The sequence below is a fragment of the Sinocyclocheilus grahami genome, unplaced genomic scaffold (assembly GCF_001515645.1).
Source record: "Sinocyclocheilus grahami isolate Dianchi unplaced genomic scaffold, SAMN03320097.WGS_v1.1 scaffold343.1, whole genome shotgun sequence".
NCBI lineage: Eukaryota > Metazoa > Chordata > Actinopteri > Cypriniformes > Cyprinidae > Sinocyclocheilus > Sinocyclocheilus grahami.
Window position 1 is genome coordinate 1,882,382 of NW_015505522.1, and position 19,609 is coordinate 1,901,990.

The following is a 19,609-nucleotide window of genomic DNA, read 5'->3' on the forward strand; positions in this document are numbered from 1 at the left end:
TATTATAAAGGTAAAAAACAAAAAACAAAACAAATCTTAGCATTTTGATATGTAAACACCACATTATAGTTAATGAAATATATTTTTTTCATAAAACTTAAAATGTTGCTACTGTATTATTTTACAACAAAATTCTGGTGTACAAAAATACAGAGGAAGATATTCTTTTTATATATATATATATATATATAATTTTAAAGATTTTCGCTCTGATTTAAGACCTTTTTAAGGCCTGTAATAAAAAATCTGTTAAAGCCTGTTATTCATTGTAATAACTTTGTTTTGTTTTTTTCTTATCAGTACATCTTAAGTCATTAAACTAATGTTTATTGCATTATCGAGTGTTGTGTGCTACCGTGATGGTGTTTTGCATTTGTGTGATTATGATGCTTGTCAATATATTATAAAGGTAAAAAACAAAAAACAAAACAGATCTTAGCATTTTGATATGTAAACACCACATTATAGTTAATGAAATATGCTTTTTTTCATAAAACTTAAAATGTTGCTACTGTATTATTTTACAACAAAATTCTGGTGTGGTTGCAGTTGCAACATTTTAAGTTTTATGGAGAAAAAAAAGCATCTGCCACTGATTTTATCCTAAAACTGCACTATATTCACTCAACCGTGCATGTGACGTAACGACAGACAGCAAAATGAAGCAAAGCTTCTTCATCTGGTGAATTGGTGTAATTAAAGTGTGTGTCAGCTCTGTTCAAACCCTAGTGTACCTAGACAGCACTTCAAGGCCTCATGGGTGCGGGTGACGTGAAGAGGTTAGCAGAAACAGTAAGCTGTCTTCACACATAACTCTTTTAAGCCACACTCTACACCACATGTGTCAAACTCAGGGCCCGCGGGCCTATTCCGGCCCGCCACATCATTTTATGTGGCCCGCGAGAGCAGATGATTGTCTTAAAATAAAAATCTATGCAGCTTTATATCATAAATTATGAAAGTGCGTATCAATACCACAAGTTTCTGTTTTTATTTGGCGTTCTATTTATACGCATAAATTGACTTTGGTTAATTTAATGAATAAAGTTAATGTTACAGTGCATATGATACGAAATGGTTAGGATTAGGTGTGTGGGGTTTTTCAGTTGATCTTCTCTCCTGAGTTTAATAAACGCAACCTGGAGTGTGGGCATCCACTGGCACAAACATACATTGGCGCATATGCCAACTAATGTAAATAAGTCATAAATCATAGTAAAGGATTAACATAAATCATAACAGTAGTAGTCTAAATGTATCTGTTTTGCACGTGTCAACAATACATTATTTTTGCGATCACATCAACTGGCAAACTCCTGGAAAGTCTAAGGATCCAGTAAGCAAATGCATTCAAACAGTAAGTTCAGAACAGCGCTAATGCAGAGAAAACATGGCCGATTTCATCAGAGATGGCAGAGATAATAGTATTAGTACTCACGTACAGATGTCAGTAAAAAAAATAAACAATCAGCAAGCTATTTGGCTTAAAAGCACGAGTGTTTAATACTGGATGCTGGCTGAAGGTGTTTTAGATTACGCAGTAGTCAGTGGTTTAGTAAATCTGGATCAGTCAGGTCAAGGTAGCTCATTTAGTGGTCTTTTGGCGTCCCCGTGTTCCTGTTTGGTATCGCAGATTGACTTGTTCAATTTTTTTATTAAAAGTGCTGTAAACTACTAAATGTAATGTACAAATGTTCATTTTCTGTGAAGCTGCTTCGCAACAGTGTATCATGAAACGTGCTACACAAATAAATGTGAATTGAATTGCAAACCATTATAATGAATTTATTTATTTATTTATTTTGGCACTATATACATTCATTGCAAATTATGAAAATTAAAAAGTTCCACTGATGATTCAAACGCGAGTTTTGAGCAGTGTAGAGTAGCGCTTGTTGTTTGTCATTTCTGCGATCACAAATGCAGACATGGTTTTATGTTTACGTGGCACAATGCAACGTGTAAAAGGACAGTACAAGTCATTATAATTCGTAATTATGTCCCCACTGGATGCAACAAATGCCTCGTTTATAATGGGTTTTAATGTTTTTGTCTCGTCGCTCTGGCCGGACAGGGCATCACAGTATGGTAAGGGGTGTAACATTTCTGTCACACGCTTGAGGTATTCGGCCAATCACAATGCACTGGATAGCTGGCCAATTAGAGCACACCTCGCTTTTCAGACCGATGAGCTTTGTAAAAATCGACGGGGCATAGAGGATAAAAAATAATTAGTTTTTTTAACCTTAAACCGCATAAACGCATTGCATTACACCAAATACACAAAATAATGTTCTTTTTAGCAGCATCATATGACCCCTTTAATGAAGAGAACATTTAAAAGAGCCACATTTATTTGAAATACAAACGTTTTGTAACACTATAAAACTCCTTACTGTCACTTTTGATCAATTTAATGCACGTGTCAAACTCAAGGCCCGCGGGCCTATTTCGGCCCGCCACATCATTTTATGTGGCCCGTGAGAGCATATGATTGTCTTAAAATAAAAATCTATGCAGCTTTATATCATAAATTATGAAAGTGCGTATCAATACCACAAGTTTCTGTTTCTATTTGGCGTTCTATTTATACTGACTTTGGGACTTTGGTTAATTTAATGAATAAAGTTAATGTTACAGTGCATATGATACGAAATGGTTAGGATTAGGTGTTTTCAGTTGTTCAGTTGATCTTCTCTCCTGAGTTTAATAAACGCAACCTGGAGTGTGGGCATCCACTGGCACAAACATACATTGGCGCATATGCCAACTAATGTAAATAAGTCATAAATCATAGTAAAGGATTAACATAAATCATAACAGTAGTAGTCTAAATGTATCTGTTTTGCACGTGTCAACAATACATTATGAAAATAAAAAGAAGCAGGTTTTTTTTGCGATCACATCAACTGGCAAACTCCTGGAAAGTCTAAGGATCCAGTAAGCAAATGCATTCAAACAGTAAGTTCAGAACAGCGCTAATGCAGAGAAAACATGGCCGATTTCATCAGAGATGGCAGAGATAATAGTATTAGTACTCACGTACAGATGTCAGTAAAAAAAATAAACAATCAGCAAGCTATTTGGCTTAAAAGCACGAGTGTTTAATACTGGATGCTGGCTGAAGGTGTTTTAGATTACGCAGTAGTCAGTGGTTTAGTAAATCTGGATCAGTCAGGTCAAGGTAGCTCATTTAGTGGTCTTTTGGCGTCCCCGTGTTCCTGTTTGGTATCGCAGATTGACTTGTTCAATTTTTTTATTAAAAGTGCTGTAAACTACTAAATGTAATGTACAAATGTTCATTTTCTGTGAAGCTGCTTCGCAACAGTGTATCATGAAACGTGCTACACAAATAAATGTGAATTGAATTGCAAACCATTATAATGAATTTATTTATTTATTTATTTTGGCACTATATACATTCATTGCAAATTATGAAAATTAAAAAGTACTTTTTTTAGTACTTTAGTTTGTATTTATTTATTTTTGGGTGGGGGAGTGGGGTTGAGTACCACCACTTCTTTTTTTCTACTACAAGCATTGATTGTGTATCATATGCATGCCAAAGTCCATTTCTACACATAAATCCCATGCCAAATAGAAACAGAAAATCGTGCTATACACACTTTCATGAAACCGGGCTCATTCGATTTTTTAAATGCCATATCTGTCACACGTTCTTAGCAGCTCACAATTATTTGTTGTACCATAAATGTAACAAAAAAGTTTTTAACAAAGTTAATGTAATGACCTATGTTTGATGATACTTGTCTTTATTTACTTTGATTTATGGAGTAATTTGGATTTCTTAACCTGATAAATTAAAAGGATTTATGTTAAAATAACACCGAGCAATAACATATATTTTTACATCTATGCAAATGCATATGCAATATTTGTAACTTAAATAAGTAATAATAAAATAAAGAGACAGTTATTTAACAATATGTTAAGGAGTAGTAACATTTGTAGTCTTACAGTTACAACCGGCCCTTTGATGGCAGCCATAATGTTGAAGTGGCCCTCAGTGAAAATGAGTTTGGCGCCCCTGCTCTACACCATCACATGCATGCTTTGTGGAGAAATCCAGTCACGCTGTTCCTCATTTGTAAGTCACTTGGGATAAAAGCATCTTTTAAATTAATAAATGGAAAATGCAATCCCAGTATGCATCGCAAGAAAATCCATGCTAGATGGTGGATGAGTCATACTTGTCTTTATTTACTTTGATTTATGGAGTAATTTGGATTTCTTAACCTGATAAATTAAAAGGATTTATGTTAAAATAACACCGAGCAATAACATATATTTTTACATCTATGCAAATGCATATGCAATATTTGTAACTTAAATAAGTAATAATAAAATAAAGAGACAGTTATTTAACAATATGTTAAGGAGTAGTAACATTTGTAGTCTTACAGTTACAACCGGCCCTTTGATGGCAGCCATAATGTTGAAGTGGCCCTCAGTGAAAATGAGTTTGACACCCCTGCTCTACACCATCACATGCATGCTTTGTGGAGAAATCCAGTCGCGCTGTTCCTCATTTGTAAGTCACTTGGGATAAAAGCATCTTTTAAATTAATAAATGGAAAATGCAATCCCAGTATGCATCGCAAGAAAATCCATGCTAGATGGTGGATGAGTTGAAAGAATGCTGATGTTTCTACTGAAACGTATTAATAAAAATTGACAAATCCAGTCAATACGTGTGCGCTGAGGGCATTAATACATGTTAAATTATTGTGCCAGTAGTCTTGTGTGCTTCATGTTAGGAGTATAATCTGTCAGATCAGTCACTTATGAGTGTGAATGCTCCCTTAAACAGATGCTGCCTATGAAGGAGGCAAACATGGAGGTGCATGGAGTGAAAAGACAGAGACAGTTTGTCATGTCGGAGCAGAACGGTCATCCATCACGCCATTAATGCGACACACAGCTTAAAACACATCGTCCAATCAAATGAGTCGCCTAAAACAAATAGGGGTGTAATTAGTGCTGGGCGGTATGACCAAAAATTAATATCATGGTATTTTCGAAAATTATACCGGTTTCACAGTACATGACGGTATTTTTTTTCATGCATGACCGGGTGTTAACCATATTTTCTACTGATTGAGAGAGGAAATACTGCAGTATATTGACTTAGAAAAATACCACACTAAATAGTGACTAAACACGACCCCTTTTAATACATGTTAACCAGGAGTCACTCTCATTTATAATCACGCCATCGTCTGATAAACTCAACATTAAACGCTACACTAAAGAGCGGCTATGCGGTTGTTTTGGCTATATAACTTTTTTGTCTCATGCAGCGCACTGCCTGCATCTGAGTAACAAACTAGAGCCCGACCAATATATCGTTTTGCCGATATTATCGGCCGATATTAGCCTGTCGCCGATATACCGGTATCTGCGAATTTGCCGCCGACATGATTTTTTTTTTTACAGAACATATAACGCAGATAAAATGCTTGAAATGGTGTAATTACTTCGTTTGTCCAACAGAGCGCGCTCCATTGTTTGCTACTGGTGACCTGGATGAAATGCTTTGAAGCTTAAGTCTATGGAAAACCATTGAAACTTTGAACGGCCATATCTCCATAACGGCGCGGCGAATCCGCACCAAATTCGCACCCTTCAGCTTGAGGAATCCTCTCGAATGCGAACCGAGTGTCTTGAGGTCCACCTTCGAATGAGACCACTGCTGCGTCGATAGCCCCCAGGGTTCGGAAGTTACGGGTGGTTAAATTCGTGGTCTGGCGCCGACCGATCAAGCGATCCCGGGGGGGCTACCGATGCGCGGAGGGTGGTGTTCGAGAGGTCTCCTCGAGCTGAAGGGATCCCCCGAATTTGGTGGAGATTCGCCGGCGCGTAGTGGAGTGACACCAATCAACACCTTCACTTCAGTAAGGAGGTCTCTTGTTCAGGCAGCAGCATTCAAGCGTTGGCTTATTCGACCGTAAGTGCCCTGCGACATGAACTTCACATGAAATTCCACCATGATTCCAGTTCCAAGGGGATGTACACGTTACATTCAAAGGGCATTAAAGAGCGAGAGACGTGAATTTATATTTAGGGATGCACCGAATGTTCGGCAACCAAACCGAATAAGCGAAAAGACCAAATAAATTGTACCAAACAATGATATGACGCGATCAAATAGCAACCAGCGCAGAGTGAGAGGCGCGCACTCTTTATAATGTAGCACACGTCAGCAGTGTGGAAGCATTTAAATTGTCGGAGAAAGACGCAAAAATCATTACAAGCACCGACAGCGAGAGAATGTTTAGGACTGCATCACATGTCTTCAATGAGAAGAGGAAGGGGTGATTGTTGCTGGTTACTGTATGATGATTGAAATCGTGAAATGGCCTTAAACAATTAGTAAATAAACTGCAGAACGTTATGTTTTCTAATACACGCACGCATTGCATGTATTCTGACAGCGCTGCATGAGCTCGCAGCAGATCTGCTTGTTAACCAGGGTTCAAAGCCCAAAGCTCGAGGAAAATCTGCGCTGATACAGTCGTCAGTTGCTCAAATTTTTATGAATTTTTACAAGGCATGTGACAATGCGATACGAATGGTCACTGACTATATCTTCTCCTCTCACTCGCCCCTCGGCCTGGCTGTATTATGTGTATGTAATGGTGTTCGTCGTCCTTAGCCCTGTTTTTGTTTTGCCTTGTCGGCCTTTCTGTTGGGAATAAAATAAGTTTTCACCTGCATTTGGACCCAGAACCTATTTTTCCACGGTGCCCCTTACCGGCCGTGACACTACGCTCATATTTATAATTCCAAACAATCAGTAAGCGACAGGTGCTAGGAAACGCTGTTTTGTACTCATTTATTGAGGAGTCGGCTGCGGTGCTTCAACGTTGTTTAAGCGACATATTGCGGTATTTTAAAAACTCATATCATAACAAAAATAAAGACCGGTATTCGGTATGAACCGGTATACCGCCCAGCACTAGGTGTAATGTTAGACATATTCTAACAGAAAATGTTGGTATAGATCATTCAGTTCAGCGCATATGTGTACAGAACGAATACAGGGTTTTTTTTAAGCACTGCACGTGCGGTGTACAAATTCAAAAGGACCACATGTTTCTCATCAGGTCTTATGGGATATACACTAATCTCGGATAAGCATGTACCTTCATCTACATTCTGAGCAGCGTCAACAGATGCTTCACTTCAGGACAGCCAATGAGAGAGAAGATGAACCCTGAGCTTTCATTTTCAGAGTTCATGATCATCAGCTCATGTAAGATAAAGCTCATATAATGGCTCATTTCCTGCACGCTGGAGAACGACAGATAAGAGACGATATTATTACCCACACAAACTCTCTTCTCTGTGACTGATTTTGTCACCTTATACCATATAGCTTATACTGATTTTGTCAAACTGCTCCTGGAGGCCCTTGTGAAAAAGCTGTACACTTCAGCTAGGGCTGGGGGATTTTTTCGATTTTATCGATTAATTCGAGTTTAATGTTTTGCCACAATTTTATTTTTTTAGAAATCGAGGAATCACAATTGTGACCCTGGAGCACAAAACCAGTTGCTGGGGTATATTTGTAGCAATAGCCAAAAATAAATTGTATGGGTCAAAATTATTGATTTTTCTTTTATGCCAAAAAATCATTAGGATATTAAGTAAAGATCATGTTCCATTAAAATATTTTGTAAATTTCCTACTGTAAATATATTAAAACTTAATTTTTGATTAGTAATATGCATTGCTAAGAACTTCATTTGGACGACTTTAAAGGCTATTTTCTCAATATTTAGATTTTTTTGCACCCTCAGATTCCAGATTTTCAAATAGTTGTATCTCGGCCAAATATTGTCCTATCCAAAAGCTGTACACTTCAGCTAGGGCTGGGGGATTTTTTCGATTTTATCGATTAATTCGAGTTTAATGTTTTGCCACAATTTTATTTTTTAGAAATCGAGGAATCACAATTGTGACCCTGGAGCACAAAACCAGTCGCTGGGGTATATTTGTAGCAATAGCCAAAAATAAATTGTATGGGTCAAAATTATTGATTTTTCTTTTATGCCAAAAATCATTAGGATATTAAGTAAAGATCATGTTCCATGAAAATATTTTGTAAATTTCCTACTGTAAATATATTAAAACTTAATTTTTGATTAGTAATATGCATTGCTAAGAACTTCATTTGGACGACTTTAAAGGCTATTTTCTCAATATTTAGATTTTTTTGCACCCTCAGATTCCAGATTTTCAAATAGTTGTATCTCGGCCAAATATTGTCCTATCCTAACAAACCATACACCAATGGAAAGATAATTTATTCCGCTTTCAGAGGATGTATAAATCTCAATTTCGAAAAATTGACCCTTATGACTGCTTTTGTGGTTCAGGGTCACAATTTTAGAAATAGAAATATTACCAAACGTCAGAATTGGACACTTTAACAATATGGCAGTGATAACAGTAAAGAGAAAATAATGATCCAACCACATGTCAGCACACGTGATTAACCACTCATATCGCTTTTGTGTTGACAAAGATGCAACGTGGGCAGTGGAATAGGAAAAATATTCCAAACAAAAGAAGATGGGAGTGAACTTCTGTTAACTTTTAGAATGCTGTTTCATGCATGAGACACTGCAAGAGATGTGAGCGCAACAGTCAAACACGTCTATGTTTACATAGAAATACAATGGAAAGCAGCACAATCTAATGAAAACCTGTAAAGAACTACTACTGTATGTCTGATATTTCATGTTTGCATCATGGTGACAGGCTGAAAGCTGCTGTTGTTTTAACAGAACATTTATAGTTAATAATAGTCTACTGGTGTTATACCTTTAGTCATTTTGAATTTGAATTACCTTGACTTAATTTTTTATAGCATTTTCACTGTATTATTTTTAAACATATAATATGTATAAGACAAGTTTGTACAAGATGCATTTGTAGTTCATGCATCTTTTCTGCAAAGATATTAAACAAGTGATTTGTTTAACATTTACAACATGTTGACAACTTCATGTGCGGTGCACTTGGAATAGAATTTTCTTCAGCTATAGAGGCTTAATAAAGAAAAAGTTACTTGATGCATGTTGTAATTACATTTTCGAGTTGACTAGTTAAAAATCTTAAAAATCGTGAATCGGTCAAACGTTCTGAAAAAAATCGAGATTTGATTTTTTTTGCCATACCGCCCAGCCCTAACTTCAGCATACCTTTTAAAAGCACTTGTTACAGAAATGATATTTTCTAAGAATATACTGAATGTACTGTTTTCAGACACTTAACGGCATGTTATTTACAATTAAACTAAAACTTTAGAAGAAGTTGTCACCATGTACTGATGAAGCACCAGATCAGGCATGTGTATTAGGAAAGCATGTTGTGATTGGACGTCTGTTTTAGTCAGTCTGAGGCCGGAGCAGACGGCTGGTGCAAGAGGAGATGCGTTTAACGTGCCACTCACCACAATCATCTCAGACGGCTCTAAAGTGATGCATTCACAGCCTCGTCTTCCTCCACGCTGCGTCCCGAAACTGCAGTGACACAGAGAAACAGAGAGTGGAAATCAGAGCATGAACCTCTCTGGAAGAATCCCACAAACTGTCATGTTAAACACATTCATTCACTCCAGAGAGAAACACATGGTCGTCAGTATAACAGTTGTTCAATGACAGCAGTCAGACTTTAGACTATAAGCACTGCAGCTCATTCTGACCAAGAACCATCCGCTTAGACAGGAACAGACCAACTGTACTGTATATAGCAAAAAAAAAAATTTCTGGCCAAAATATACAGGTGTATCTAAAAAAAAATTTATATCGTGAAAAAGTTTTATTTTTTTGTAACTTATTTCAAAAAGTGAAACTTTCATATATTCTAGATTCATTACATGTAAAGTAAAACATTTCAAAAGTTTTTTTTTGCTTTAATTTTGATGATTAGAGCTTACAGCTCATGAAAATCAAAAATCCAGTATCTCAAAATATTAGAATATTTACATTTGAGTCATTAAATGACCATCCCTACAGTACAAATTCCGGGTATCTCTTGTTCTTTGAAACCACAATAACGGGGAAGACGGCTGACTTGGCAATGGTCCAGAAGACGATCATTGACACCCTCCACAAAGAGGGTAAGTCACAGAAGGTCATTACTGAAAGGGCTGGCTGTTCACAGAGTGCTGTATCAAAGCATATTAAATACAAAGTTGACTGGAAGGAAGAAATTGGGTAGGAAAAGGTGCACAAGCAACAGGGATGACCGCAAGCTTGAGAATACTGTCAAGCAAAGCCGATTCAAACACTTGGGAGAGCTTCACAAGGAGTGGACTGAAGCTGGAGTGCATCAAGAGTCACCACGCTCAGACGTCTTCAGGAAAAGGGCTGCCAAGAAACTTCTGAAACAGAAACAACGAGAGAAGCATCTTACCTGGTGCTAAGGAGAAAAAGAACTGGACTGTTTCTCAGTGCTCCAAAGTCCTCTTTTCAGATAAAAGTACATTTTGCATTTCATTTGGAAATCAAGGTCTGGAGTCTGGAGGAAGACTGGAGAGGCACAGAATCCAAGCTGCTTGAAGTCCAGTGTGAAGTTTCCGAAGTCAGTGATGATTTGGGGTGCATCACGTCTGTTGGTGTTGGTCCATTGTGTTTTATTAAGTCCAAAGTCAATGCAGCCGTGTACCAGGAGATTTTGGAGCACTTTATGCTTCCATCTGCTGACAAGCTTCATGGAGATGCTGATTTCCTTTTCCAGCAGGACTTTAGCACCTGCCCACAGTGCCAAAACCACTTTCAAGGGGTTTGCTGACCATGATATTACTGTGCTTGATTGGCCAGCCAACATGCCTGACCTGAACCCCATGGAATCGATGGGATATTTTCAAGAGAAAGATGAGAAACAGTCGATCCAACAATACAGACGAGCTGAAGGCTCAATAGTGCCTCAGCAGTGCCACAGGCGGATTGCTTCCATGCCACACCTCACTGATGCTGGAGTTTGTGCTAAAGGAGCCCCGACCAAGTATTGAGTGCATAAATGAATATGCTTTAAAGAACTTGAACTTTTCTGTTTTGCACATCCTTTTTTTATTGATCTTAGGAAATAGTTTAAAATTTTGAGATACTGGATTTTTGACTTTCATGAGCTGTAAGCTCTAATCTTCGAAATTAAAACAAAAAAAACTTTTGAAATGTTTTACTTTACATGTAATGAATCTAGAATACATGAATGTTTCACTTTTTGAAATAAGTTACCAAAAAAAATTTTTTTTTTAGATAATACAGAACCTGTATTTTAAATATATGCTAAATATATGTTCAGGGCCTGAATTTCATTTTGGAAAATGAGTGGGAATTCCCCCTTTAGATGACTCTTATGGGGGGGGGGGGGTATTTGTGTTTTACAATTTATAATGTTGTTGATTCATATTTATATTATGAGGAAGATATTTAAAAAGAACTTTGATTTTAAACTGAATTTATTTTAACTACAAAAGACAAGTAAACAGTCAGTAATAAAATAAGCACAAATAAATGACAAGCAATGCCACAAATACATACAATAACAAGCTATAACTGAAATAAACTGTGCTTTACGTTTTTCAGGTAAGTATAACAGTAATATTCAGGTACAGAAACACCACAGAAACTGAATAATCTATTCAACTTTAAAATAACACTGGTTAGTCGTCAATGTATAAATAAACATTATTGGCAGACAGCTGGTTTATTTAGGTTGCTGTCTCTTTAAAACCTCATGCATGGATCTAATATACTGTTACACATTATTTTTTATAGAACTGTTTACATTCACTTAATAGCCTATATACTGACCTTGTTTAGTATAAATTGACTGTGCTTACATGAATACTCATCATTTTAACAATTTTGTATTTTTGAATTTTGTCCGTTTATGCGCAATAAGGCTCAACATAACTTAATTCTGTAGTAGCACGCTGTTTCAGATGCGGCTCTGTGTGCGTGCTTTGGGTGTGAGCTCACAGAAAGGAGTTCTCTGGAGTCACAGACTAAAAAGCACGTGCAAATGATGCATTCCTTCATCTGTCCTGAGCGTCTTTCACAATGAAATATTTGCGTGAATTTCTCGTGTTACAAGCACTGAAACTGCGAGAATGAGCAGAATTATGTGCAATCCCGCACCGAAATTCAAGCCCTGCTGTTGTAAGCAGTGAAGCTCATTGAAATATATTTTTAAACTGAAAATGCATTGGCAGGAATGGACTCTCAGTTTGTGCTCTCAGATCACAGTGCAGAAGCGTCATTACAGTGTGAGTGGACCCAGAGGGGGTCAGAGGCGAGGTCTGCTTTGACATCTCTTCACACTCCAGTGAGACTGACCCCTGCTGTCAGACGAAGGGAAGAGCTGTCAGGAGCGTCCCGACTCTCACTGAGAGATCATTCGCTGCCCTCTGTGGACAAGCACAAGTACTGCAGCTTCAGTGCCAGCGTGGTCTCATGCAAACTCTCCTGAACCTCCATATCTCGCATTACCGCTGTTTGCTAGCTCAGCCTTCACTAGTACTGGTGTTCGTTGTGATGCAAGTATGCATGTGCGTTTGAGCTCCAGACATGAATGATTCCTCAGGTCATGTGTTTTGTTGAGGAGAGTGTGCTGCTACTTTACTAGGGACTTATGAAATCAGTCACACTTTATTTTAAGGTCCAGTTCTCACAATTAACTAACTACTAACTATGACATATGCCTCAATAAACTCCTAGTTTGCTGCTTATTAATAGTGAGTAAGGTAGTTGTTAAGTTTAGGTATGGGGTGGTTTAAGGGATCTAAATATGCTCATGCAGAATAAGACATTAAGATGTGCTTTATTAGTACTAATAAACAGCCAATATGCTAGTAATATGCATGCTAATAAAAAACTAGTAAATGTGAGATCTTGTCCCTAAACTAAAGTGCTACCAATTAAATTTTAGGAATTAATTGAAAACGTGAATTTTAACAACAGTTTATTAAAAGTAAAAAAATATTACATTTTAGGACCCTATGAATTGTGTTCAGTTTTTCCCCCAATTCCATTTTATTGTTCCCCAATTCTGAGTTTTTGTAGATTATGTTTAAATGGTTTAATTAAATGTTAACTGCAAAAAACAAGTCTAATAAATTGAACTAGTACAACTTAAATAATTGATAAAAATTTTTACAATAATATGTTCCTATGAAGTTTTTTTTCTGGATTTATGATTCAATATTAATTTATTAATATGGTAATCTGTGGTAATCAAATAAAGCCATATAACAATAAAAATTTAAATATTAAAAAGGAGGTAACTTTTTTTAAAATTACAATATTAACAAAAAATGTTGTAATATTCTTAAAATATTGTTTTATATTTAATAATTATTACTTTGAGAAATACATTTTACTGTACAAAAGTAATATACATATTTCAGGAGGGATTCATCTCACACCAGACAGGAAGAAAACACCCACAGCACCTTAATAACTGTGGCACAAATTTAAAAAATGTCAAATTTCACATTTCAAATTTTAAAAATCATGTTCTGTCGGATCATCATTTCATATATAAAATAAGACATGAACACATCAACACGAGTGATATAAAGACGTCTGAGAGCTGAACATGCACAACATCAGCAGAAGTAAGCGTCTGAGCTGAACTTTCTCTTCCTGACACTAACACAGAGCTCTGACACTGAACCCACAAACCACCAGCAGCCAGTGACTGCAGTTAAAGCTACACGACACGTGAGCACGGCCTCGTCACACAACACACAGATCTGAGTTCAGAAGTCACAGAAAAACCAGTGAGACTAGACAACGACATGATGACACAGACTGTGAGACGTACAGCTCACTCACACCTCCACCGGTCTTTTAAGAATGAATCAGGTGCTGCTACAGGAGCCCAGCGTCCTCAGATGAGAGTCACTTATCCATGACGCAAGGACCAACGGCTTCAACCAAAGAGCGAAAGTAATGCAGTCAAACCGGCTCAAAGCATCCGAAACATTCCCACTCAGATTCTTCTGTCCGGCAGAACAACTTCTTATTTCTGAGAAATCCTGATTTTCATGCTCTGAAACTTAAGAAGCATGAATTCTGAAATCCTGAAGGGAAACGGCTCATCAATGAGCAAACTTTCAGGTTCTGTGCTGTGGTCTCTGTGTGCGTGTGGGTGGGTGAGTGCGTGCGTGTGTGCGGGTGCGTGCATGCATGTGTGTCTGTGTGTGTGCGTGCGCATGTGTGTGAGTGTGAGTGTGAGTGTGTGTGTGTGTGTGTGTGTGTGTGTGTGTGTGTGTGTGTGTGTGTGTGTGTGTGAGTGTGAGCGCGTGTGTGTGTGTGTACGGGGTCTGGTCACAGAAGTGAGGGGTGAGGGCCGCTTCCTGTCTGGATGCGTTCATGACACACACAGTTGGAAAACTCTAGCGACATGAGTTCCGCATTCCTCATTGCCCCTGACCCCTGCAGAGGTCAGCAAACACACAGGGCACACACACACTTACCTTTATGTTTCAGGACAAAACACACCCACAATGAACACAAATACTCCAGCCATGAGGCTTCATATATGTGAAAAACAAATCAAACAAACACAAATCCCTTCTCACAAAGTCTACTTGTGGAATTCATAGAAGTAATGTCAAAAGCATAGATTTTGATACATACCGGACATTTAATTCTGAATATTTAAAACTGTTTCAATATTCATTTTGTGCAGCACACTGACTCCAGCTGTACTTTCTCACTCTCTCTTCTCTCAGACAACAGATAGTATCTTAATGAAATAAGTATATAGTCTACAAGTGTATAGACTGTGTTCACTGCATGTGCTGTGAGTTTAATTTGCATTTGAAAACGCAGCTTGAGCTAGCTATACTTTTTCACATTCATATAATTTCCATTATTTTTGTGGACAGATGATTACAGCATTTTATGCTTTCATGCATTTTACACAGATTTGTAATGAGAAGCATTTATAATTGAAATTAAATGTCTTCCTGCAGCTGCCTGCTAAAATAAAAGCTTGAGGGTTTAACTCTCTCAACGAAATTAAGACATAAATATTGTAATTTTATTGACGTAAATTAATTTGTAGAGCAAAATCATTCATTTACTTATCATAAAACATTTGTTTTTTTTATTTTACAGAGCAGTTGTGTTACAACAGTAGTACATTTCTGTCTTAATAAACAGCAAATAAGGAGTTTACTGAGGCAAAAGTCGTAGTTAATGGTTTGTTAATAACAACAATTGGACCTTAAAATAAAGTGTGACCAAAAACACACAAAATTGTGACCAAAAAAAAACATTTATTTTTCTACTCCAATTTTTCTTGAAATATAAAAACATGAAATGTCTGAACTAAAACCTTGTTTTATTTAGTACTAGTTAACATGACTTTCTAAACCGTCAGGAAATCTCGTGCTGGAATGAGTAAAGAGAAGCGAAAGGCACGTTGAGGAAGTGAAACGCCTGCTGTTTGAGGCCGACACATATAACACCTACGACACCATGACTTCACCATGCAGTCATCTGTCAGCTCACACACGTGTGGAAGAGTGAAGTGAGGTACATACCAGCATCGCGCCAGATACATGTGCTCCTTGACCAGCACTGAGCCCGAGAGCAGGACGAACCAGCACGTGGAGATGCTGTCAGCACTGGAACACAAACACAGGCCATCAAAACCCTCCACATGAGCCCAGTCACACATCAGGACGTCTGCTGCGGTCTATTTTAGTACCATAGACTACGTTTACATGCGCACTAATAATTTCCAATAATCATGATCATAATTATGATGTTTACATGTCAAGAGCAAATCTCTTCACTCCCGTTTACATGCAATTTTTCTTATTATCCACTAAGAATTGTGGTTATTTTTTTACCGCTATTATTCACATACACCACTGCACAGCACAGCACAGCACAAATGATGGACTCAGAAAGAGTAGGTGTGTAAACTGGCTGCTGTTTTAATTGATTTACTTCTAAATAGGTCTGCCAGATGTTTGCGATCCTCAGACAGTATTACTCTGTCATATCCAAGATCAAGATGTAATTGGTCTTCCCTTATCTGTGAGATCCGCATCTTCTGTATATGATTTTAAATCTAAGCTACAGTCTCATCTTTTTATTCTTGCATTTAATTCATTATAATTCTTGGTCTCATTTTAACTTATGTTTTAGTGTATTATATTTAGTATTTTTCTTTTTCTTTTACCTTACTCAACTCTTGTTGTGTTTATTTGACCTTTATAAGTAAACAAATGAAATGAAATAATGCAAAACACGTTTGTATGGTTGTATTCGGTGCATTTGGCGCCATAGAAATGTGATGCTTTCTTCCCCGCCATCGTTTCTAATCTGCGTATTACTGCAGGTGCATGTCACGTCATTAATGTACGTCCGAACACATGCGCACTTTGGTCAGAGCAGCAATAATGCGATTAAGGTGTTTACATGCCTGTATATTTTGATTAAAATCGGCATACGCATCCTATGTTAATACGATTATGCTTGCTGAGATTATGAGCTTCATCGCATTATTTAGTAGGGATGCACTGAAATGAAACACTGGACCGAAGGCCGAATAACAAATTTTTCGCGTTTTCCCCCCAATGTATTTTGCCAATTTTTTTTCACCTATGCATAAATTAAATAGCTAAAATGTGCTTTTTACTGTTTTGTCTCACTTTTCAAAGAAAAAAATAAATTACAAAACAACAATTTAAAAATACTTATTTAGTAAAAAAAATAAGTTAGTAAAAATATTTTTTGGCCATTTTTGAGACCCCCTTCTTGAATCAGGCATGTATTTTATTAAATTTTTTTACTGTACAAATAAATGCAGCCTAGCTGAGCAGAAGAGACTTCTTTTAAAACATTAGAAAATATTACAGATCCCAATTTGAACACTATCTGTGAATGTTATAATAAATGTATTAATAGATCTGTTGTAATTATTATTATCATTATTATTGTCTCACTTTAGATTTGATTTTACAGAACAACAGTAAAAAATACAACACTAACATTTATGAATGTTGATGGAGCTTTTATTTTGTTGACAACAGCAGATTAATCAATTATTCTCATTACGAATTTGGGAAAATGTTTGTCGCACGTATCACATTGTGACAGGCCTTGTAAAAAAATCATTAAAATGTTACCGAGCAGCTGACGAGTAACAGTTTCAGCGCAGATTTCCCTCGCGCTTTGGATTTTGAACCCTGGCTAACGAGACAGCGCCGCGAGCTCGTGCAGCAGAATACATGCAATTCGTTCTGCTGTTTATTTAATTGTTTAAGGCCATTTGGCGATTTTAATCATCAAACAATCACCTCTTCCTCTTCTCATGGAAGACATGTGATGCAGTGCTAAACGGTCTCTCGCTGTCGAAGCTTGTAATGATTTTTGTGTCTTTCTCGGACAGTTTTAAATGCTTTCACACTGCCGACATGTTTGCTGTATTAGCGCACGCCTCTTTTTGATTGCATCACGTCATTGTTCGGTACAATTTATTCGGTCTTTTTGCTTATTCGGCCGAACACCGAAATACCGGTTTTTGCTATTTTTGACCGAGCAATTTCGGCTGCCGAACATTCGGTGCATCCCTTTATTTAGATCAAAGTATTGCGTTTACATGAGGTAAAGTTGAATCGCAATATTGCCAAAAACTCATTATCATCACATTAAGAGGGTGCATGTAAACACCATTAAGGCTACGACACACCAAGCCGACTTCAAAGAACTAGAGCCGATGAAAGCCGACGGTGTTTGCTGGCGGAGGAATTAACAGTCTATATCAGCAGCAATCAATAGTCTATATTCGTCATTTAAAATGAGAAACCGAAAAAAAGGATATACGTGATATACGCAGATAAACGAAACATAAACAAAGCATGACTTGCTTACCATTTTGAATATCAGTTATGTTGATAGCTTTCATTATTTTAAGCGACTCGTGTTATGAAAATATTGGTGCATTGGAATGCTCGGGTAAGAAAATTAACATTAGAACAGCCTTCAGTCTGATTTCTGTCGGTGCTGACTTGATTTACTTGCTCTCTTTCATCACTTTCGCTTTAGTTCTCCCGCACTGACTAGTTCACTTCAATCAGAGTTCTCACTCTCACCGATGGCCCCAATGCCAGTTCAACATGCTGAATTGGGTAAACTGCTGTCATTGTGAGCCCAATGATAGCCAACATGTGGAAAACACCAAAAAAAATAGCATGACAGATGATTTATTATTGGCCTGACATTGACCGACCATCGGCTTGGCGTGTCCTGGCCTTTATAGTTTTGTTAATATTTTGAAAAAAAATTTTTTTTCTGTTTTCACTTTCATTTTAGTTAAAATTGTAGAAATTTTTTTTTTTTTTTTTTTTTATATGTCTACTTTTTTAAAAGTTTTGAGTTATTTTAGTACTTCAAAATAAACAAAAAAATGATAAATGTTGCCTCGACAACTAGTTGATTTTTTTTTTCTCATTTCAGTTCATTTTTATTAATTTCAAAGCAATGAAAATGGTTTCAGTTTTAGGTAAAGGTGATAAACCTGGATTCAACTGCTATCTATCAGTATGCGCTATCAACACTACAAACATGCAGAGATGTACTTACTAGAAGAGAACATGGTTAGCCTCATAGCGCTCGTACCTGGCTGTCATGCACATGGACCTGTAACACAGAGAGAAGTTTGAGAGGAGGACTACATTTTAATTAGGGGTGGGAATCATTAGTCACCTCACGATCCGATCCGATTACGATTCTAGGAGTCACGATCCGATTTCAGAACGATTCTTGATGTACTTTTTTCCCCCTTATTAATTAATTCATTTACTGACTTGAGAATCTTAAAATCCTTACATTTACATATCCTTACATAAGTAATTAAGTACTTTTTAAAATAATTACAAATTGAAAACTTAACTTCAAAACATACAAGCAAGTAGCAAATAATAAAGAGAAGCATAGAAACATATTACAAACAAAGAGTGCTTTCAGTATTTAAGATTATCTGAACGTTTTCCATTCAAGAACTGTGAGTGATTTTTTTTCATCTTTACTGTTGTTTTTTACTATAACATCAGACAGTGGGAGATTTATTAAGCTGCATTCACGCACGGATCTCTTTTGAAATATTAGTAATGTGGGTTGTCCCATCCGTTTAATCCCTTAAAACATAACTGGCTGTGTTTGCATTAATTTTGCGTCGTAAAATCATTTTGAGACGCAAGTGCATTAAACCACTTACACGGTGGTTGCGCGAGCAGTCTTCACAAACAAAGCGCACGTCAGCATTTGAAATTGAAAGCAGCCTTCTGTTAGTGAGGTTCATATTTTAAATATACAAGTCCACTGCATTCCAAACCACATAAATGATGACTTCGTAGAGCATTTGTAAGGAAAATACCGACGGGCAAGACCGCACACTTCAAATGTAACACCAAACAAAGCGCACATCTGGTGCAATGAAGCCAGCGAATGTCCTTGTAATTCGCTTAAACCTTTCCGAACTTTAGGTTCGAGTGGTGTATGCATGTGAGGAATTGGAAGCAAGCAGAATACGGATGTTTCTAAAACAA

At 37.0% G+C, this 19,609-nt stretch overlaps 1 protein-coding gene across 1 annotated transcript in view; it reads right to left on the reverse strand.

Moving 5' to 3' along the window:
* The window catches only part of LOC107603232 (rap guanine nucleotide exchange factor 6-like), a 106,442-nt gene that overhangs the window by 60,890 nt on the left and 25,943 nt on the right, over positions 1-19,609 (reverse strand). Inside the window, exons 3-5 of the mRNA XM_016295975.1 lie at positions 18,645-18,701; positions 15,593-15,676; positions 9,482-9,551 (exon numbers count right to left, since the gene is read on the reverse strand). Coding sequence (XP_016151461.1) covers positions 9,482-9,551; positions 15,593-15,676; positions 18,645-18,701 — 211 coding nt within the window. The remainder of the gene's footprint in view (positions 1-9,481; positions 9,552-15,592; positions 15,677-18,644; positions 18,702-19,609) is intronic.